The sequence below is a fragment of the Drosophila virilis genome, chromosome 2 (assembly GCF_030788295.1).
Source record: "Drosophila virilis strain 15010-1051.87 chromosome 2, Dvir_AGI_RSII-ME, whole genome shotgun sequence".
Taxonomy (NCBI): Eukaryota; Metazoa; Arthropoda; class Insecta; order Diptera; family Drosophilidae; genus Drosophila; species Drosophila virilis.
This window is the reverse complement of record NC_091544.1, coordinates 5,679,833-5,704,047: the sequence shown is the minus strand read 5'-3', so window position 1 is coordinate 5,704,047 and position 24,215 is coordinate 5,679,833. Positions and strand designations below refer to the sequence as shown.

General features: G+C 43.3%; 1 protein-coding gene across 1 annotated transcript; it reads right to left on the bottom strand.

The window, feature by feature from the left end:
• Positions 1-732: 732 nt before the first annotated feature.
• On the bottom strand, positions 733-15,495 carry hh (hedgehog signaling protein). Its single transcript, XM_002054702.4, has 3 exons — positions 14,530-15,495; positions 5,493-5,754; positions 733-1,993 (listed from the first exon to the last, which is right to left on the bottom strand). Exons 1-3 carry the CDS (start codon positions 15,031-15,033, stop codon positions 1,308-1,310), a joined length of 1,452 nt encoding a protein of 483 aa, XP_002054738.1. The 5' UTR covers positions 15,034-15,495; the 3' UTR covers positions 733-1,307.
• Positions 15,496-24,215: the final 8,720 nt, after the last annotated feature.

Below are 24,215 nucleotides of genomic sequence, written 5' to 3'. Positions count from 1 at the left end.
GAGTACACTTAATTCGATATAGCCATGTACAGACGTTTATCTATCCGTATTTACCAATCTATAAAATCTATATTCAAAGCCCTAGACAGCTAGAAAGATCAAATTTGGTCTCGCAAAGTCAGTACACCTAGATTAAGAATTTATATGTTATACTTATTGATATTTTCAGGCCCCGTTGGAGTTCTTTGCTTCTGACTAAAGACCTACATTTTCCATCCATTTTCCGCAACCTTTGATCTGCATCTTCTATCCAAGAGGGATGGATATTGCAAATCGTGTCTAACATTACGCAAATGGATTATTACAAAGATCTTCCTGACAATAAAAAAATATTGTACATAATCAAATAACTTTGAAGCGACATGGACGAATCTTGAGTATGTCCAAAAATTCTCTGACTCCATTTTCTTTTTGTACTGATTAAAAGGATTTGCGAAAAGGGTGAAACACGCTTGAAGTGAATTTTTTCTAAAGATCCTTGTAAATGAATCTTTCACTTCGATTGGAGGATTTCGTCGAATATAAAACACGCCTCAAAACCGTATTTCACGATTTTTCATCAGTTTCTGATGGAACATTCCTCGCCTAAATAGAGTACACAGATTGGGTTTTTTAGCTCTTGCGTCTTGGGCTTAGGATATTCAATTCAAATAAAAACACATTCGCAATTATGAAACAATTTTGTTATAATTCATTAAATATTAAGTATAAATACGCAGTTAACTATCAAGTATATTATATACACAATTACAATAAAATATTCAGTCACTATAATGCTTCTATATACACAAAAGAAATACACACACACATATATATATATATAGATATATATATATAAATATATATTTATATAAATTATATGATATATCCCATAGTTTGAACTCACTCCGCACTTCAATAAATATGCATTATTATTTTAAAACATACAACAGTCGTCATGATCGTCGCTTCAAGAATTGGTTGGGGCTTTAGGATATCTGCCAAGGATTGCCTACTTATAGCTAAATGTTCGTTTACAAAAAATGTCAAAGATATTTTCAACAGGGTTCTGCACTTTGCTTTCGTTCGTCATAAATAAATAGTATTAATCAGCATTAATCGCAATTAACATTGAAATACAATAATCTTTTAGGCATATACATACATAACTACAAAATATATTACAATTAGCGCTTAACGCGGCGTCGGCGGCGGATGCCAAAGAATCTGACGTCTATGTCGGCATATGGAACTGCATAAGTGTATTAAATGGGTGGGGGACTTCTGCTGCTGCTCTTGCTGCTGCTGCTGCTGCTGCTGCTGCTTGGCTAATCGTGACGCCAGCTCTGCGGAAGCACATAGTCCTTGACCTTGTATAACGCATTGGCATACCAGTGCAGGCCATTCTGTTGCTGCGCCGTGGCATCCTTTGGCGTCGATTTGTCCTGCGCTGTGCGCAGCTGGCCCTTGGCTGGCATCCAGGATTGTAGCGTGTACAACAGCCGCATGGGCGCCAAGCCCCAGTGCGCCAGCGATTGGCTGCTGATGACGGCATAGCAGGAGGCGGCCACGGAATCCACCACAATGGTGCCTTCGCGCGTGAGCGGCGCAACAACGCCGCGGCTGCGCACGCTGCTCACACGGATTACACGATGTGGACGCAGCTCGCCCGTTGCATCATGCACCAGCACATAGTTAAGCTCCTCGACCCGGTCCGCGAAGACAAAGTCGAGCGCTTCTCGCTCCGGCTGCCAGACTGTGATGAGATGCGCGGGCGTCACAGTCAGCACCGCACCGCTATCCGTGTGCAGCTGAACAAAGTTCTGCATCTGCTCCAAATTGCGGTCCATGAACAGTATGACTTCGCTGTAGACGGCTTGACCCTTGCCGTTCATGCTCAGCACACGATCTCCAATGGCGAGCTCGCTCAAAGGTTTCTTTGCGCCGCTCTCCAGCAAGGCTGTGCTCTCGGGCGTGAAGCAGCCATGCACATGCGAAATGAAAGGCGAGGAATCTGCAATGGAAACAAGCGAAAAGAATATTAGTTGTGACCACAACACAATAAGAGTGAAAAACAAGAGGAGGAAATGCGGCCAGGTAATGGCATTAGTGCGCCTAATCTAATTTGGCGTTAATAATGCCGGCCCCGGCAACGTCCAATTGCCAAAACCCTACAAGTCAAAAAGGTTTTCACAGTTAGGGCTCGGCAACCGTAGCCGTAACCGTAACCGTAACCCGGCCCAGACCAGACCAGCCAAAACAATGGCAACTGCCTTTTGCGGCTTTCAAACAAAACCGCCGCCAACTGCACGAAGAGCACACAAAATGCGATCTGCCAACTGATAGCCGTGCATATCAATAACATGCACAACAACAACAACAGCAACAGCGGCATGGGAGGATGTTTTTTTTTCGAGTTTAACAAAATTGTGATCTTGTTTTTGCTTAAAGATTAGCCCTGGGATCAGCAATGCGGCTGAGCTCGAGCTCGAGCCAAAGCAGCTTAGCTACGCAGCCAACGAGCCTGCGAGCCAAGTGCCAAAGGATGATGTCCTGCTCAGGTAGCTGCGCGCACCTGCCTGTGCACAAATTCAATTACAAAACATGTTGCAACCCACAATAATAGCAGCAGCCGCAGCAGCCGCAGCAGCAGCAGCAGCATTAATCATCATTAATAGCTATTGGGTTACTGGGCAGGAGCAGGGACTGGAGCAGCAATTGGGCCACCCAGCTGCTAGCTGAATATGTCGGCCATTTTGTTTGGCGTTTGTTCTAAATGGCCAGAACTTTCTTTTCTGCATCTCGTGCGCATATTTCACACCCGAAGCGCCGCCCGCTCCTCGCAGTCGCTTGTAAAATTCAAATTAAAAATAAGAAGAACAAAAAAAAAAATTCCATAACAACAAGGCGACCACTAACCGTGCGCTTTATTATAATGAGTGGCCATAAAAGTGGCATTGTTGTTGTGGTTGCCGCGCAACCAAATTCCAATGAAAATGCACCTACCATTTCCATTGATACACACACACGCACACAAACGTACGGACGGACGGACGGACAGACGAGAGTGTAGAAACAATAAAAAGCGGATTAAATACAAGACAGCGGTCTATAAAGCGGTCCATAATCGATGCTCAGACGGGAGCAGCCGCCACAAACGGTAACCCTAGACAGAAAACAACCAAGGAAGTAACTGAGTAACAAGCTGAACCAGCCAGAAAATTTGGTGTGAAACTCACAAAAAAAAAAAAAAAATAAAAATAACAAAAATAAATATACAGAAACAGAAACAAAATAAATGTGTGTAGGTACCCACAACACGAGCGCAAGCGGAGAACACTGGCGAGAAAAATCTCAGCGTCAGGCATTGGCACCGCCACCGGCACCGGCGGCGGCGGCGGCGAGTGGAAAGTGAAGAACTTGAAGGGTCATAAATTAATAAACCATTAAAGTGGTTAAAATTATCGTTATTTTATCTTTGTTGTGAAGACTAAACTGATAAATTATTACAAAACAGAGGACAGCCGCACACAGTGACACACACACACGCAGACACACACACACACACACGCACACACCGGCTATGTGACTAGTTGTGGTGACTGATCGCTTGGACAGCATTAACATGAACATGCACACAGCACAAGAGGCAACACGACAACAACACGCTTTGGGGCTTTAATGCGCGCGCGCGAACGCTCGCGACACACACAAGAGCAACAACAGCAACAGCAACAACAACAGCAACAACAATAGCTACAACAACAAGTTGCACGAAACAAAAAAAGAGTGAAACAAAATTAGTGTCGACAAAAAGGTTTACAGCCATTACTCTTCGTTGCTGCCGCTGCCGCTGCTGCTGCTGCTGTTTAGGCCACATACAAAAGACTTAGGCAACGAACTGGAGCCAACGCTGGACACCGAGTACGCTGTGCCAAAACTGTCATAAGCGTGTGGTTTATGTGCGTCGGCCTATCAGCAATCAATCGCCCGGTTATTTATTAATAGCGGCCAGGCGCTGCCAGCACATGGCGTTGCAGCCATTTGACACTATTGCAGGACCACACACACACACTGATACACGCAGACACGCACACCCTGTGGCTGCATCCTTGCCATGGCCACTTGTTTAGCATTTGTCGTTTGTCGTTTGTCGGCTTATTGTCTGACCTTTTGATATTTTCCAGGGCCACTATTGATAGCCAATGACTGCAAAAGGACCTTTTTTTTGTTTTTGGTGTTCGACCGGCGGCCTCTTTCATGAGCAATTAGAATCAATGAGTCGGGCAGCAAGGACACTCGCTGGCCCTTTGATCTTTGTGGGTCGCACTAAAGTCAAAATATTGTGATGCCTACGTCCTCGTGTGTGGCTGCCTTCTTGTTTATCTGTTTTTTGTTTGTGTGGGAAATTCTGTAGTCATCATGTAATTTTAGAAGCTAGTTGAGAAAATCAGAATCATATTGCAAAAAATGCCGCACGCAAGCTAGCTGCTCCCTCTCTCTTTCTCTCTCTCTCTCTCTCTGTCTTTGTTTGCCTGTCTCTCTCGTTCTTTCTCAGCAAGTAAACTTAATTGTTTTGGCCTTTTTGGTTGGCTAACTTTGACTGTGCGCAAGAGCATTTTCTCTTGCTGTGGCTCTGGCTTTGACTCTTCTGGCAGTTTCGTTATGTTTCGGGGAAAACTGGTTGCCTGCCATAATGGCAGCAAGTTATATACTCGCACACACCTCACACACACACACACACACCTCACACACACACACACACACACACACAGACACACCGGGCTGCTAACTTGTTGGCCGTTTCAGTTTTTCAATTAGGCCCGCGCGCAGGTTTTAACTCGGCATTTAATTCATCTTGGCCTGGCCTGAGAAACGCTTTGGGTGTCGTATCATCAATTCGTTTAATTTGACAGGCGCAAACCTAAACATGTCAAAACAACAACAGCAACAACAACAGAAACAGAAACAGCAACAGCAACAAGACAGCAACATGCGGTTAGTCGCCGTTTGTGGACCCGACTCTCGGCTCTTGGGCTCTAACTCCTCCGGTTGCGTCTTGGACTTGGACGCTGGCCACGGTTTCGGGGCCGGTTTCGACAATGTTGCTGCTGCTTCTCAATTTTTTGTTAATTTTTTTTTGTTTCTGTCTTTCTTTTTTTTTTTGTTGTCTGTTACCACACGCTCGCACTCGAAATAAACGAGCTGCGACGGACTGTGCGGACTCTGTAGACTCTGTAGTCTGTCGACTGACAACTGGGAAGCTGGGGAGCTGCGGATCGGGAACTGGATAACTGCAGCTTGGCTAATTTGACTGGGCTGCAAAATTTGCCAACGCCTGTCAGCTTAGCGGCCGTTGTAAGTTGGGAAACATGTGAAATTACGCTTGTTAGTGTCACTTCTGGCTAACTGGCCTGCATTTGACATGCAAGCATGTTGCGCTATATACATCGCTATATATATATACACCATATATATATAGTAAGTTGACAAATCGCTTGGCGTTTGCTTACCTGATTTGACGGAGCAGTAGATGTGCCGGCGACTGACATAGGACACCCAATCGAAGCCAGCCTCGACAGCCAGGCGCGCCAGCATGCCGTATTTGGATTGATCGCGATCCGAGGTGGCAATGGTAACCGCACGGCCCTCATAGTGCAGCGACTCCTGGCCATGCTGATGATCCTCGTCCCAGCTTTCGGTGACCAGCAAGCGAACGCCGGGCCATTCGTTCATCACGGAGTAGGACAGCGTGTTTAATTTCTCTCTGCAGCGCTGCGGGTCAAGAAAATGGAAAGAAAATCAATTAAGCATTGAAAATTATTAACAAGGCGGCCGAATTATAGAATGTTATATGAGAAAAAAAATATACGCCATATTTAACACACAACGCACAATGAGAGAGCGGGAATAAGCGAGAGAGAGAGAGAGAGAGACAGCGCGCATGCGAGTGGCAGAGAAACAGCTGTATGTGCGTGCGTGTGTGTGTGTGTGCGTATGTGTGTGTGTTGCTCTCGCGATGGAGAGGCGTGGTATTTGGACATTCATTTCGTGGGCTGCCCAAAAGGGTCAGCGTTCATTTTCAGTTTTCAGTTTTTCTCCGACAATTTTTGTTTTTTTTTGGGAGGCCAAACGAATAACTTAAGCAACGAACTTGCTGCCTGTTGCCGCTTTGGCCGCATCCTTTGAACCTGTTGCGACTCAACCTCAACAAATACATGAGTCTAACTATTTTCTGTGTGGCTCTTGTTTGCCTTTTCCTTTTCTCTTGTGTTTTTTTTTTTTTTTTTTTTGTTGTGTGTTTGTCGTTGGCTAAGGCAAAGGCAAAGGCTTAGTTTTTATTATTTGCCCATGCACAATTCAAACACTGACCCAGAGCCCTGACCCTCGCATGTATAAGTAAATATTAAAGATTAGACATTGGCTGACCTTTTCTTTTGCCTCTTTCTTCAGGCTGGGCTACACTTGTCTTGTTTGCCAATGCGGTGGATACGGAACATAGTCAGCCTATGCTATAGACATGCGTATGTAGAATATGTAAAATAATTTGTGTTTTCTTGTCGGCGTTTTTTTTTTGTGAATTCTCTCTGTGTTTTTCCTGCTTTTAACGCTTGTATACAAAAAAGTAAAAGGATTCAGCGGTAATGCAAATATTGAAATTTTATAAGTCAACAATCAAAAAAGAAAAAAAAAAAAATGATAAATACAAAAAAGAAGAAAAAAATGTTGTCATTGTTGTGCGCAATCGCCAGCCGCAAAATCAATTATCAACGGCCTCGGGATCGGAGTTGAACCTGACCGAAGGCAGGCAGGCAGCCAGGCACAACACAGGATGTGTGTTGGCTCTTTGTGTGCAAACATTTGGCACGCAGTTCTAGCTGGCGTAAAATCAATTTTCAAGATCCTTTTTAACAAGCCACAGAAATCAGCTTGCCCCAGACTGAGTTTTGGGACTTTGTTTTGATTTTGGGTGCGCCGCATTGTTTGCTGCCTATTGATGCTGCTGTTGTTGATTGTTGTTGTTGTTGTTGTTTGTGTTGTTTGGCAATGCCAAGCAAATCGGTTTTTAATTTGTCACACCACAGTTTCTGACTGCTGGCTGTGGCGAATTGGACAGCAGGACAAACCAAACCGAAACTTCAAGCCAAAAACGCATTCCAGGAAGAGTTCAATGCTATTTGCATATAAGTGTAAGCGCGCATCTAGATACATATATATATTTTTTGACTCTTAAACAACTTTGCTTTATTAAAAGGCTTAACCAGTCAAGTGCTCAACAGTTGCCTTCCCTGCCGTTGCCGCTGCCGCTGCCGTTGCCGTTGCCGTTGCCGTTGTTGCTAATGAGCACAAAAGCGTAACGCCAAACAGCAAATAAAAGCACGGCAACAACAGCGTAGTCTTTGTCTTAAGCATGCCAACGATGTTTACCCAACATGCTAATGCATTGGGCTCTCGTTGCTTGATTGGAACGAACCGGGCCCGATCGATGCACAAACAAGGCCCCAGCCCAAGTGCCAAGTAGAAAATGCCGACGGGTGCGTAAGGTAAACATTTAAAAGTAGCATCGTCGATGGTGGCGGTGGCGGCGTCGGCGTCGGCGTCGGCGTCGGCGGCCCAAAAAGATGGCTAAATAATGTGTTTGTATGGTAAGTGGCATGGCTGTTAGACAACAACATCAACCCATCCTAGCAACAACAACAACAACAATAACAACTGCAGCAGCACAAGTGTAAATAAGCGAGTGCCAGTTGCCGTTGCATGCCACGGCATGCATCTAGCTGTGCGTGTGTGTGTGTGTGTGTGCACTTATGCCCTGGCCAAAATCCAAAGAAAAGCTGCTGCATTAATTAGACATTAAACAAGGTGTGAACTTTGCCAGCTACGGCCACGCCCCAAACTTAAGCGATTTGTTTACACTTTGCTTGCATTTGATATACGTTTTTTGTTTTCCATCTTATTTTTTTTTTTTTTTTTTTTTGGTTTTAAATTTGTTGTGTGCGCCCGCTTGACAGCTTTCAACACAGCCCACGGGCACGTTAGGGTCCACTGATGCGTTTTTAATTGCCGCCCAGCTGCAGGTTTTATTGATTTAAATCGTCTGCCAGCTGCCAATTTGACGCGCTTAATGGCACGCATTTAGGCGGCGCGAGAAGCGCCAGCGCAGCCAAATTGCCAGCGAACATGGCTCCATTATTAGGCGCTCATCATCATTAGGCCAAGTGAAGGGGGAACGGACTGGCCAGTGGAGTACGTATGCTAAAATGCTATTAAAGCCCATGCCCAAGTCCAATTCGGGCTTTGTTTGTTTTTGCAATTGTGACTGCTGCAGTTGCAGTTGCAGTCTCCGATTACAATGGCTAACGATTAGGAAACGACACAATTTAACGACATAATTCAAGTGCGCATCAAGTTACGAGCTGTGCAATCACAGCTCCAGCGTGGCACGAAGAGGGAAAGGGGAAGAGGGGAGGAGGGGAGAATCACCCCTTTCGAGGCACACGTGCGCCAGTGACCGTGTGATGTAAGCAGATATGTCATATCCTTTCTGGCGATTGCGATCGCTGCCGGCAGCGCTGGAGGAAGCGAAAACTTACAACTGAGGAAGCGCAGGCCAAGGCACCGCCAGAACACCCCGTACAGGATATGAGCATATCGTTGCAGGAACGGCACAACGACACCCACTCGTGTATATGTGTCAACAGCAGCGGCAGCAGAAGCGGCAGCGGCAACGGGCACTTGAGCGTGCGCCTTAGCCTGGCTGGCTGTGCCACTTAGGGGCAACTTAAGTTGCTTTTGTCAAATCAATCAGCGCCCAGCCCGGTGTGTGGCCCACTCGACAAGGCCAGATTTCCTCACTTAATTGGCGAAAAGCCGCCATGGCATCTGATTGATTCAAGTGCTTGATGAGCCGCGCTCCTGTCAAGATCAATGCCATTGCCAGACGGACTGACGACAATGCGACCATAAAATGTTACTCACTTTAAAAGCCTTTAGCCATTTTGATATTTGTTTATTTGTGTTGCAAATCTATTCACAGCTCCGCTTTTTTTTCTTCTCGTTTTGTGTATATTTCCATTAGAAAATTGAATTTTTTTTTTTTTTTGTTTATCAGCCAGCAGCGAGCAGCGAGGCATTCATCGCCGCCTTTGATTGTTTATGCTGTGTGCAGCGCAATTATTACAGCGCAATTTTCTCTCGCCCTCTCTCTCTCTCTCTTTCCCTCTCTCTCTCTCTATCGCACTCTCTCTCTCTCTTTCGATTTGTTTTTTAATTAAGCGCATGACAAACTCAATCAGAATTCAAAATCCAAATGAGACTTGGGCTGCGACTGTGGCTTTAGTCATTTATTTATTTGATTGCCTCACCCCTCCCCCCGCCGCACAGCCCCTTCTTGTTTACGTATACGCAATGTGCTGCAGTGTTTGAGATTTGCGATTCGCTAAGAATTCTCACTTGGCCAGTTGCTCTTTGCCCGCTCCGAGTGTCGCCTGTTTGTTATTGTTATTGTTTCAATATAAATTGATACTCATTAAAATATACAGAGCGGCCTGTCACACTGTCGGCCTGTCGGCCTGGCTGCCTTTTTGGCATTGGCTTATTGGATTAATGCCAGCGCTTCAGTTGCTCCTTCTTGTTGCTTTTGTTGGTTGTCTGAGCTGCCGGCTGCTTAAGATTGCATCTTGTCCGTCTGTGTCGTGCCACCAAAATGTTTATACCCTTGCAGCGGGGCACTATTGTTTTCTCACGGAACATGTAACGCATGCAAGAAGTACTCCTCGGTTGCAAATAACATATATGATTCTTTATACACTCCTCTTTGACTGTCTCAGACTGGGGCGGTGTATCATAAATTTTGCCCTCAATTAAAGGTAAATAATTTCTACAAATATGACAACTTTCTTGTGCTCAGAATAGAGCCGGCTGGCAGGGTATTTAAACTTCGGCAGTCCGATGCAAACTACTTTTTCTTGTTTTGGTTTGCCTGCAGCAAATGGTTTGACTCATTTGGTATATGTTTGTTGTGGCAAAAGATTATGAATTTTTTTATTAATTATGTTTCATTTTTTTGTTTTCAATTTTGGCGGAATGAGGCGCTAATAGACAAACGCAAGTTTCGAAATGCATTCGCTTGTCGTATTAATTATTATTTTGCGCATATCCGTCAACATCAATTTGTACACTAAATAGTCAACAGCTCCGTTGGTAATTTTCAGCTAGTCACTTTGTCTGTCAGTCGGTCAGTTAGTCAGACGATTTACATTGCGCTGCCTAACGCTCATAAATCTGATGTCAAATAAATGTCCATAAAAAGGCGTCATTTTATTGTTATTAATTAAACGCTATTAATTTGCAGAAATCGTAAATTAAATCTCTGCCTCGCCCTCCGTACCGCTTCCACATTAAATGCCCCCACACGCTCGCACACAGAAAGTCATTTGGACAGGTAAGTCGCAGGCAACCGGCAACCGGCAACCAGCAGGCAGCAGGCAGCATCCCGAGCCCGAGACCGGCGCAACTTAAATGATAAGCGCCATAATCCCTGATGTGTGATTAACTTTGATGATGAGTTATGAGCCGCACATTGGCACTGATGTGATGCCGTGTTACCATGCCCCATACCGAACCCCAGCCTGATCCCAGAGCTAACCCAAAAGCTAACCCGATCCAGTGCTGGCCTACCCCAAGACGCAGCCAGATGACTTGCAGGAATCTGGTCCGAGGAGAGCCGCAGCATGTGAAATGTGAGTCAGTCGCGTCGCCGTAATGTGATAGCCGCGACGCGATGCGATGCGCTGCGATTCGATGCGATCCCAATCCCGATCCCAATTCCAATCGCGGTCGCGGTCGCGATCGCCCTCAACTCGTGCAGTTCATAAAACTTTTATGCAAATAAAGCAGAAGAGGCTGCAAAGGCATTTCGGGACCACAAATCCTTGAGGTTTGCGCTTGAGTGCGCTCGTAAAAGTATCAAATTGATTAATAATAATATAAAAGCTCGAAAAGCCAAACAAATAAACCATAAAGACAAACTCTAAACTCCAAATGGCAAATGGGTTTGTGTGTGTGTGTGTGCGTGTGCGAGTGTGTGTTTGGGTATTCGCCAACGATTTGTCCACTTTGCTTGACTGATGTTTGTTTGATATGTTTGATTACTTTGTAGCCCCAAAATATTCCCACGAATTTATGCCAAATATTTTGCTTATCGCAGCATTTGACGTGATTTGATTTGAGCGGAGCAAAAAAAAAAAAAAGAGAGAAGAAACCCAAATATAAATTCAAACTGAAACTGAAACTCTGACATCATCTAACCAGCCTGTGACCCTGTCTCTCTCCCCTTCTCTCTCTCTCTCTCTCTCTGTCTCTGTCTCTGCGTTATAATAGGATCAATTTTTTGAGTCATAATGAATGTCAGTGTTCTATTAATAATGCCTTCAGCTGTGGGTTATCTTTGATTTGAGGCTGATGCTTGATGCATGCTGCCCAGAGCTCAGATCAGCTCCGGGCCTGGGCTGGGATCTGGCTGGGCTGCCGCTCGTCAATAATCATATCAGATTACCATTGGCTTTGGCCCATTGTTGCTACAATTTATGAAATTTTAGAAGCTATGCTGCGGCTTTTTGACGCATTCTTTGTCTGGCTGCGATTGCTGCGGTTTCTGGCTTGCCCCACAGCCAAGCGCTGCCTCTTACGGTTCGGGGCGCAACTTTGTCTAATCTGAAGGCAGGCCAAGCCAGGGCTGGGGCTGTTCCTCACTGCATATACAAGTAAATGCATATGCATGTAATTACCTGGCTAGCGGGCGCAGGTGAGCAACTGCAACAACAATGACTGTCATAAGCTATTCAATTTTATGATGCGACAGCCTCTGTTTCTGCTGCAATTGCAGTTGTTGCAGTTGTTGCTGTCGCTGTTTCTGCAACTGTTTTATTTTTAGCACTTTACGCCAATATCCAGTAATTTGTTTATGCAAACTGCTTACACGCCCACGCGAAGCGCACACACAACGTGAAAACACAAATTTAGCTGCCTTTTTGGCGCTTTAATAGCCAAAACGAATTGCTTACCAGCCAAGATTCACGCACAGCAGCAAGTCCCAGTTTCCATACCCATACCCATTCCCGTTCTCGGTCCCAGTTTCAGTTGCACATAAAATGCAATTTAGTTGCGCTGCTGGCTCAGGGGCACTGTGTCACCGTGCCACATTGCCACATTGCCACATTGCCGCAGCGCTGTGCCACCGATTGCAGCGACTCGACTGGAAAGTGAGTGCATTTGCAGTGGCTCAATGTCACAACGGTAGCTGGGCAAACAGTTGTAAATATTTTGTGACAATAACAACGGCCGTGCTGCGTCCTTGGTCCTTGCCGGCAGGCATTAGCCTTGAAGCTTCACTGTCCTTGACTGTGTCCATGGCAATTGCTGCTGTGTGTTAACTGTTTGCCAGTTCTTGCAACACTTCAATTGCATTTACAAATTCAAGGTCCGCTGGCAATTGTAGCCAATCGATTTTTGTAATTGCCTCGAGGCGCGTGTCAGCCGAAAGAAGCGACACATAAAACTAAATCCCGCCAACTGGCAACTGTTTTTTTTTTTTTCTTAATAGCTGCTTTAGACAGTTTCTTATGCTTGTGATTGAAGTGATATTATATACACCTGGCAATATGCCTATTAATTGATAATAATAATTACGATCGATACGCACAGCTAAAAATAACAAGTGCTTCCCGGAAAGACACACGGCTCGTATATATTATGGCCCCATATACGCACCCACAAATATGTTTATAGTCTGTCGTTGGCCATAATTTATAATGTAAGCCGATAACTGACTAATACGTGCCCTAAATAAATGCAAAGTCAGCGTCTTATCAGCACAGGGCTAGTTAGTTGTAATCATTAACAATGTGTTTTTTTCCATATCATTAGAATTTACTTTTAAATGTTAAATTCTAATATTAGATACAGGGTTTTTCCTAGTTTTTATGACTCACTTAAAATTTTTGAAAAATATATGGAATCATAAATCTTAGAAAGAGTCTAAGATTTGATTGAGGAAGAAACCACTTTAAACAACAATTTTATTAATTGGAATAACAACTTTATAACAATGGGACCTCCAAGTAAATAAATGTAGACTTTTTTTACTCAAAATTGTCCGGTATACTTTTTGTTAACATCGCCCTTTAGCATTTTTGAAAATGGAGTTTATTTTAATTTATTTTTATGTGAAGGAAAATATTGGAAACAAACAGCTCGAACTGCGATTCTAATTTGCCAGCGACAACAATATAATTGCAAAAAAAAAAGAAGAAAAATAACAACGTGAAATGAAATTGCAGCCGATAACGAAACGCTAAAATACTCAAGCGAGCACTGTATTTAAATTCTCAAAAGTGTACTTAACCGTTTTGTTAGCTTTTAACACCTGTATTAATTATTAGGGACGTGTGTCCCTTATATAAGCTGGGAGAATGTCGGAGGCGTAATTTGGGAAAATTGAGCTATATACTTATATATTTTCTCAGTGCAATGCCAAATTGATTTTCACATAGCTGTTAAATAATTGTAGCTGCTGTCGCATTAATCAAACACTTGTTTAGCTATGTCGCACTTCAAGATACACGCTACCCCCGCACACGTTGCAGCCGTGTGAGCACAGGTAAGTGTCGCATATCTTTTTTTTCGTTGCCCCTTTCGCTGCGAATGCGACGATTGATAAGATAAATGTAAACGCTACAAGCATTGGCTTTGGCTTTGGCTTAACACGCATTTGTGTCATCACAGATACACGCCAGTTTGCAAATATGTGCACACCCATGTATGTGCTGTATGATTGTGTGTGTGTGTGTGTGAGCTACTTGGCGCACGGCTGCACTCGGACTGGGACTGGCACAGGCTCTGGAACTGGGGCTGCGTTATCATTGGCAATGCGATAAACGGCAAATGCTCGCGTGCCGCTGGCGGTGCTGGAAGACGGGTTCGGATGCGGCTTAGGTTGCGGGGCCGGGGCGGGGGCGAGGCTTGGCGTCTATTTGATGCCATTTGTTGTATATGTGAAATTCAAAAGCGTTATGATCCAATATTGATTTAATCCAATATAACTGTACATATATTAATCGAGAGGTTATTGAACGCATTTGCCGTGCTGAGCTGTACGAAAATCCCCCTCTCACAGCAACAAACAGTCTCGGACTTCTTGGTTTGCAAAATATTGCAATCGCCGATAAGCCACATAATTGGCGTATAACAATAACTTTGATAAAGTATTTGCGCTGTTTTTATGGCACACACTTGGCCAAAAACAGTTGAGCACCACCCATAAAGTTAACAATGTGCAACCACTTTAAACACAGGCATTATCAATGGGAACGGGGCACTAATCGCGGCACACGATTCTGATAATTGTGGAACGGGTTTGGGTGGCGTTCACACGCAGCGATTAGCACGCATAATTTGGCAATTGAATTGGAATGAAATGGCAGAAATTGTTAGCTAGTTATTTATAGGCGTAAATGTTCATTGATTAGAAGTGGATTAGGGGGAACTTACCTTGGACATTAGGCGATCGGCACCGGTGCCCTCCTCGTCTCTGAATATAATATCCCTATTGTAGTTTGGTACTAGATCCTTGAAATTGGGCGAATCGCGCTGAATGACGCCCTCGATCGGGCCGGAGGCGCCGCTCATATATTCCGACAAATTTGGCACAGTTTGCTTCAACACCAGCGGATACAGATTGCGCTCCCTGCGTCGTCCCAGGCCCCGGCCTGGACCGCAGCTGTGCGCGTGCCTAAAGTTGAGCGCCAGCAGCAAAAGCAACAGAAGCGCCATAAAGCAGCTGCCACGCGGCGTATGCGCAATGTGCCGCAACTTTCGAGGATCTGCATCCACTGCCGTTGATTTGTTGTTGTTATTGTTGTTGTTGCTGTTGCTCAGTCCAGGCGGAGCCTGCCTGTCATTGGTGTTGGTCTCCACGCTGTGGCGTTTGGCATCCAGGGACAAACAGGTGGCACTGGCGCAGGACCAGATTGCCGCAACTGTTTGATTATCCATGCTATTTTTGTGTACTTAATTTAAATTTGCGAAAATTGGGTCGCTTATAATTTCGATTTTGTTTCTTTTTCTTCTCTTATTTTTTTTTTTTTTTTTTTTTTTGGTTATTTAGCACTGCACTTTACACTGATTTGAATAGCGAAGCAATCGCAGTCGGAGGTGCGACTGGCGCTGGCACTCGAGGGCTTAATGGCTCAGTTAGTTATTTAGTTAATTAGTAAATGGGCACAAACAAATAAACAAATCATTTAAGCGCACCGTTTGCCAATTATTAGCCTTGCTTTGCTTGAAATATTTTGTAGCTGCTCAAACTTTTCAACTCAATATCAATTTCAATTTAAATTGAAAATTTCCAATTTTCAATTTTTTAACTGCGGCGTTTGTCAAATTGAGCAACGTTCTCTTGCAACAACGGAGAACGACAACCGCTGCGCTCGCACTGTGATTGACAAATGACATATCCGAGCGCACGAAGCCAGCGGCCGACCGAGTACCGAGTACACAAAGTACCGAGGGTGCTTTTGCAGAACCCTAGGCATCGCAGTCGCAGTCGCGGTCGGCAGCGACGCCAGCGCTGCTGTTACTGGCAACGTCGCTATATGCCTACTCACACAGGCACACGCTACACGCACGCACGCACACAGTCGTGGTTGGCGTTCACTCGTCGTGTGGTTGTGTGCGTGTGCCGCTCATTGGACCTGAGCCCGACGATCGTTTGGCGTTCATTTTTATGCTGGCTCGCTGTTGGTGCAGTGCGAGCGAGACAACTAGCTAGTCAATCGTATGCGCCTCTCGCAGTGCGCACACACACACTTGCACACTTGCTCCTATGTACTTATGCTTATGGGCAACAGATGTTGGAAGACGGTTCATTGTGGCCATGGCTCTGGCTAGCTAGGCATGTGTGTGTGTGTGTGTGTGTTTGTGTGCTGCCAATCGGATGCATGCGCATGTGTGTGTGCTGCTGCTGCAATTTCTCTTAACACTTGCACTATTGACTTGAAATCGGCTCTTGCGGCTTGTTAACTGCCGCTTGCCGCCTGCTGCCTACCTTTTCTCATGCCTTCTGCTTCTGTGGCCGCTTTTGCTTTGCTTTGTTTTGCTTTTTTTGCACATTGTTCACCTTTTGCCTTTCTTCATTTTTGGCTTCGCTTTATTGCTTGTAAATTAATAATGTTCCGGTTTTTTGTGTATTGTGCGCTTCAGTTTCGCTCGCCGTCTCTGCTGCTTCTTCTTCTTCTTCTTGTATACAACACCATACACATCCGTGTATATATATATATATATATATATATATATATATATATATGCATACAGAGATAAACTTAGTTTCAGTTGCCGCTGCCGCCAACGCTGCTCACTTTGTCATTACACCATTTTGCTGGTGCTGCTGCTGCTTGTACCTGTACCCCTCAGTCAGCTGCCCTGGCCTCTTCCTCAATTTGAGTGAGCAGCAACTTCCGTTGGCGCTGAGAAATAGCTGGAATGATCTGGCTAAAGAGGTTACAAGCCTATTCAGATATTGTGGTATATGGTGTATTTTTTATAGATTTTAAATCACCTGCTTTATCCATATACCAGATGGGCAGAAGACTTAAATGTGACTTCAATTAAATTTAACTCATTTTGCACCTTCGGGTAAAAGCTAATCTTATCTTAAGTCGGGTCTGTCAATATTTAAGGCACTAATATCATCGTCTCAGATATATATATATATATATATATATATATATATATGAGTGAGTCAGTTGATTGAAAATAAGGAAGTCGCTCAATTTATATTTATAAGCGCAATTAGTTGATAAGATACGTGGGCACAGGATGTTTGACATAATGTTGCTTATTATAGTTATAAGTGCATACAACTACATTTCCTGTTATTGTTTTAACAAATCGATTGGTATTTGCCAAAGCGTTAAGTTCCGTTGGCGACCAACTGATATCAACCATAAACAATGGCATATGTTAGATACAAATAGCCGCCCGATAAGGCACAAGGTACACAGAAATTTGCAATTTTCAGTCGCTGGCAAGACGACAAATTGGCAAACATAATATATATATATATTTATAATTAAAAATATTATATTTAGCTTTAATTCCCAGACGCGTAACTTTTACAAAGCACAAGTGTGCCTAACAAATTGACGCACAAAAGCCAAAGGCTAACAATGATCACAAAATATATTTATAGTTTTTTTTTTTTTCATAACATAGATACGCAAACGTATCTGTAGCTGTTGTATCTTTTGTTAGAGTTGTCTGTTCGCTTGTTTGTTTGCTTGGCTACTTTGTTAAGCTACGTTTTTTTTTTGCCAGAATTTTCTCGCTCCGCTGAAGTTTCGAGTTGTTTTAGCAAAAAAAAAATCAGCTACCCCAACATCTTGCACTTAGCTTTTGCCCCTGGTGCCGGTCTGCCTGTCTGTTGTTGTTCTCTGTCTCACCCCCGCCTTGTCAACAATGTTGACACTGGCACTTATAAAGCGCGAACACGCTTGCGCTGTTTGCCTTAAAAATTGACACTTGGTATGCGAGCAGAATGGGATTTTAATAGAGGTACTGCGGTTTTTAATATACATTCTAGTGTTTGGCGCTAAAAGGTTGGCATTTGCCTTTTGGACCGCGACACGAATTCAGCCTAAAGTGCATCGGCAGCAGCAGCAACAACAGCTACAATGTAACGGTTTATAAACAGCCAAGACAGCTGCTTAATAATACTATATTCCACATAAAAGTGTATGTGCGTCTGTGTGTGCGTGTGTGTGTGTGAGTGTTTGTGTATGGCAAGCGCGCATAATGCAAATGCAAAGCGTAGCATAATTTCAATAAGACGAGAGAAAAAAAATTCAATAGTTGGCGGCAGCGCGGCAAAGATATAAGCAAAAGCAAAACGCCATCAACAAGATACACGGAACCAAATTAAAGATGAAGAAGCTGAGCCAGCGGCTGTGGCATAGGCAGAGACAGAGGCAGCGGCAGCGGCATCGACAGAGGCAGAGGCAACGGCGGAGGTAGCAACAGTGCCCAAAGAAGCTGAGCCAGCAGCAACAGCAGCCAACAGAGGCCAGTGGAGCGTTTATATATACATTCACACATACATACATGCATGCTCGAATCTCTCTCCCTCTCTTTAAGCGATGTATGTGTGCGTGTGTGTGTGTGTTGTCTATGTGCCTGCCACATAAATTTCTTGCATGAGTGTATGCGGCGGCTCATTATGTGCGCTGGTGTGAGTGCCTCGTTGAGTCTTTATATACATATATACACAGGCCTGTGTGCGTGTGTGTGTGTGTGTACAGTGGGGCGGAGCTGCTTAAGGCGCTCATTTGTGAATGAACACGCCGTGAACCGTCGTCGCAGTGGCCCAGACAAGGCAACGATCGCTGGATGCCAAAAACTTAATGAGCATGAATAAATGGCAGCAACGGAGTCGGTCTGAGAGACGGTTTCTGAGAGATGGAGTCTGAGCGCAGTTAATAATGTTGATCAGTGATCAGTGTGGAGATCGCGTTTTTGCGATCGTTAATACTTAGTTACCAAAAAAAAATTTGTTGCCATTGAGCGAGATAAAAAGCCAGAGATTATGGCTTGTAATTAGATTTAGGCATAGCTGTTATGTTAATATTAATGGACAGCTTTTAATGTAAGTTATAAACCGAAAATGACTTTTATTTTGTTGCCTGCAATGCCTCGGCCAGGCCCCAGTCTCTGCCCCACACTTGGCGGCAAACTTCCAAGCGGCTGCAGGCCAAGTTGCTGCGTCTAAATTCCAATAGAAAACCGGAAATGCTTAGGCCATTCGTCGTCGTCGAAGTTGTGCATTGTTGCGATTGGAAAGAGGTTGAGACAGCGCCATGCCCAGGGCAAGAGCAAGAGGCAAAGACGCCAGCCCAGGCATGGAACGCCATTTTCTGCTGCTGCTGCTGCTGCTGCTGCTGCTGCTGCTGCGTTCGCATCCAACGGCGTCGTCTGCTTTTAATTTCTTTTAATGGAAGTTGTTAACATGGCTGCTGGCTGCCTCTCGTCTGCACAGCTTCCCAAGGCATTGCCCATACGCGTACCCATGCCCATTCCCACCAACGCCATGGCATTGGCTTACTCACGGCCTGGGCTACGGTTTTTGAATTGCTCTTGTTTTTTTATTTTTCTTTTCGGTTTTTTCGATCATAAAACTTCGATATGAAACTTGTATTTTTGATGCCCATTGAAAGTGCAGGGCAACATGATAATGAGAAGAAAAAAACATGCCCGACTCGAGAATAGGTGCTTAGGTTTATAAACGAGCATCCAAGGAAAAATTTAACTTGATAAGATAGAGCTTCATTCACATTGTAGATCTATCTTCATTCGAAAAATTTTGCTCTTCAATGTTGTTCAATTACATTAACAAGTTATTGCTAGACACAATTATGGATAAATAATAAACCAAACGGTCTTTTATATAGTAATACAAAAATATTTTTTGTTTATTTAAGTTTAAACAGCTTATTTAATTTTAAGCTCAACTTTATTATGCACCCATATAATTTCGATTAGTTATCAGAAAAAGTTGATGTATTTAAGAAATTTGAAGAAAAGCTGAACGATCCATAAATAGATCTTGTCTAAAACTATAAAAATGTGATATACAAACAGGATAACTTATAAAATTAACTAAATAAATTAATTTAATTCTGATTCAATAGTACATATTGTCCATTAATCTGTAGAGAAAGCAATTTCTAATGATTGCAATTTGCAATGATCGAATTTTAAATCATGTTTGTGTTTTTGAAGCATGCAAGATTTCCATATATCTATAAATATATATCCAACTTTTATTTAACAATCAACTTTGTCTACCTTGGAATATAAAACATTGAAAATGTATAACCATATCCATTTACTCAAACCTAAGTGCTCTAAATTATGTTTACAATAATTACGAGCAGAGCATAAGGTTATCGTTATGCGCAGACCCAATGTTCGTCGATTTGCATATGCGTCATTGGAAGTACATTAATTTTTGGCCTAAGTTTGTTGCCAAAGTCTTTTGTTTTGACTGCACGACTGTGTGTGAATTGACGCTCAACACATGTGGCACATAATTAACAGCTAATAGCCAGAACGTTTACCGGTTTGTCATGAAGTTGCCATTGCCATAATCGAATATCTAATATATACTAAATAATATTTATAGTGTTAATGATCAGAATAGTCAATTTGAGCGCACGCGCGTTTAAGTAGCTAACTGAAAAAAGCCCAAGGAATTGTACACAGGTTCAGCAAAGGCATCCAGAAGAACAAAAAAAAAAAAAAAACAACAACAACAACGAGAACAATAATAACAACAAAAACAAATACTGAATTCGTAGCAATTCTGAGAAGCGGCCACTCAATCATGCTGCGACTGCTGTTGTGACTGTTGCCGCTGTCTGTCTGTGATCGGTGACTGGTGACTGGCAACTGGCAACTGGCAACTGGTAACTGGAGGTTGCCGCAGCGGCGTCATAGCGTGCGACAAATGCCACTAACGGTTTAAGGTCTCTAATGGATGTTGACATTTACGGCTACCAGGTCTAACCAGGGAGGAGGTGTGCGAGCGGGCCGTTTAATTCACATAAATCTGAGTAAAATGCCATTGGGGAATTGTCTCACAGAGATAGAAATTAGGCAAATGGTTGCGACCACAGCTTTCCAAGGAATTCGCTACCAGAAGGTGACAACAAAGCGAATGGCCACTGAATGGCCCATGGCCCTTGGCCCAAGGAGTTGCTGCCAAGGGGCTGGCGATCGGACGGCAGGGGCCGTGGGCATGTAACATACCATGCATAAACATTTACAAAAAGGGTCGCAGACGCAGACGCTGTCCCAGATCTTGACTCGTCCGCATGCTCAGCGTGCTGGTGTATGCCTGTGTGTGTACAAACATTTGTCAACTGTGCGCCTTTTGATCCTGCCCGGCACCAGGGAGAGAAAGAGAGCGAGAGAGAGAGAGAGAGAGACAGAGAGAGGAGTGAGAGTCAAAAACTCGTAAGCAGCATAGTTATCATTATGCTCTGCGTCCATTGTGCTATCGGCTGGCAGCGATCGATGCGGTTAAGCGGCAGTAGCTCGGCTGCGTCGGAACCAGGGTGAGGGCGACTATGGCGGGGAGTAGATAGGGAACAGGCCTCATGTGGCGCGTATTTGGCAAACAGTTTGCCATGACACACCACAAAAATGCAGCGACATTTTCTGTCTTGCGTAGAACGCCCACACAGCGCCACAACGTGCGCAAAGGTAGCTAATCAACATATTGCAAAGCAAAATATGGGTTACGGAAAACAATGTTTAGTAACCATGTAAACGTGCTTTGATTTGTTATTATTTATATTAACATTATTTTTAAGAGTAATTATTCTATAAACAAATTGCCTAAATTTTAGATCAAACTTCTTTAAATCTGGCCACCATATTTCCTAAATGAGTTGATTACTTGGACAACTCATCATTATATCTAAGCTGAACTAAATTTGATCTAAAAAACAGATCAAGAACTTACATCAATATACATACTCCATGATTGTCATTGACGATAGAGTTATTAAAAGCTGTTCTATATTAAATAGTTATTAATAATAAAATAAACTTTTTAAGTTTTATACTGAATCGGAGATATGTGTCTCTTTTAATACCGTGAACCCATTAAAAATGTATGTAACAGGCAGATGGAAGCATCTCCAACGCCATAAAGTATATGCATATATTCTTGATCAGCATCAATAGCCGAGTCTAGCCTTGTCCGTCCTTCTGTCGACCGTCCTCCTAGTATATCCGCTGTTCGAGTCTTTTTTTCCATAATCGATAACTTGTCACTTTTCTATCAAATCGATAAGAATTTTTGAATCTCTGAATCTCTGCTTTTTTGAGCAAGTGGTTTTTAGGTTTTTAGAGCTAGAGCCACAAAACTTGTGTAGTTTCTGTATAGTATGTGTAGTATATATAGGAATTATTTTTATTATTATTTTTTTTTACTGCTAAAGCAGACGAGCTTGTTGAAGAGGGTGTCCCTTAGTCGCAAATGCCGACTAGACCGTCTTATATAATCTTATATAAAGACAGTTGATGAGTTTTCAGATGCATGAAGCTTTTAAGTTTTATGTGCCGTATATATTAGCACCTCTCAAATTTGTAAGTCATCGATGATTCATTCAACTATTCATTCAATTATATTTAAACATAGGAAAAGTTGACTTAACGAAATGTCATTATATCGATCTTTAGTTCACACTTAATAAAAGTTATTTAATAATCTTTTCCATTTCATCTTCGAATACCTTATAGCTCATATCATTGTTCGCTTCAACATAAAACTAGCATATATTGTCCTATATTATTGCTTGTCCGATCAATATGTAATATTCGTTGCTTTAAATACAAAATTCCAAGGCCGAGCCTGGAATTTAAAATTTAAAATTATGCCAAGAACGGTGGAGGAGGTAAAACAAAATGTGACAACAACCTGTTGATGCTACACGAGGGTTCATAACGGGCGCAAGCCCTAACAAGAATAATACATTCGTTTTCAGGAAATCAATATACCTTTCTAAGGATACAGGAGCCATGTCCACTGTGGCCTTCGACAGGTTTAATTAAACCCTAACAGGTAGCACTTAAAACCATAATATTTTGTCATATAACATGATATTTACCTAATTTTTGATATTAACAACGGCATCATAATTGAAACTATCCCATTTAAAAAATTAAAATTATCGCTAGATTGTCTAACAGATTTGATGTGCTAACTGAATAGAAATAATTTTTTGGGAATTTTTCAATTAAAAACCGCTGACAACGCACATTAAGCATGGGTTTTGCACACATTTAACGACTATGACACGAGCTCTTAACGTACTGTTGGTTATATTTTGGAATAACCAGATGTAAAATTTAATCAAATCTTTAATAGCTGCTCCCCAAGTTAGTATGGCTTTTTAAATACTTAATATAATATCGATTGGAGATTTATTAGAAAATGTTTAAAATCAAATACAAAAATTTTGTAATTGCCAAAAATCTTTTATGTCGAACTTTCGAATTGTAGGAGGAACAATAGTAGGTCCTTTACATTGGAAATCAAATTAAAAAAAAAAAAAATCCAGGTGAAGCCAAGTGGCAGCACTTACTTAAAATATTAAACAACGATGAGCCTCTGTTGCCCTTTCAAGCATCTCTCTCCATCTCTAACCTCATCTTCAGATTCATCTACAGCTCCTCCTCTGTGCGCCGGCCATGTGGATGCGCTCTCAAGTGGTGACGGCGACCGATGGCAAACATGCGAGCATTTAAATGTGTATCATGGCGTGCAGAGAGTCGGCCAAGTGAAGCGCATGCGTTGATGGACTTGAATTATATGCGACTTAAGCTTCACGCTGCTGCATCCACATCGGCATCGGCAACGGCATCGGCATGGGCATCGGCATGGGCATCGGCATGGGCATGGGCATGGGCATCCTCGGCAGCCAGTGCCATAAAAATTAAAAGTCATTATGGTCTGGAAAAGCATTTAAGCCGCGGCGGTGTGGAGACCGTGGCACATTCCCACAGTCGCAGGCAGGTCGACGTCGACATCGACTCGAGTGTCGCTGGGCTGTCAGAAAGTGCCATGAGACGGCAGCCACATGCGTCCACTTGGAGTGGGTTAATATTTGTTTGCATTATCATTTTGAATTGACAGCAAAGTGGCGCTTGTTCCTGTTGTTGTTGTTGTTGTCTACCCAGCGGGCGGGCAGCGCTGTTAGCCGGGGCTCAAGTTGTTTGTTGTCTGCGCGCCGATTATGGAAAGTTGATGACCGGCAACGTCACAGCCTCAATAGCCGCTTCTTCTGACCCCTGATACTGTAGCCTGCACCTACATCGAGTCCCACTCCCAGTCCGGACTTAGAAAATTGCCATTTTTCTGAAGTTTTCAATTTCGAAATGCTATTGCGCTGTCGCTTTTGTTGTTTTAGTTATGTATGTGCCGCTCGTGGCGCGTTAGCCACAAAAACCACAAACGGAATGCTGGCCCGATCCCGGCAACAAGGGGCGGGGCAGGGCGGCCACACTTCGTTAAGTTGAAGCCAAAGCCAAAGTCAACGTCAACGTCAACGCCTGTGCCAGTTAAATAGATTTTTTGTTTTTTTTTTGTTTTTGTTGTTGTTGTTTTTTTTTTTGTT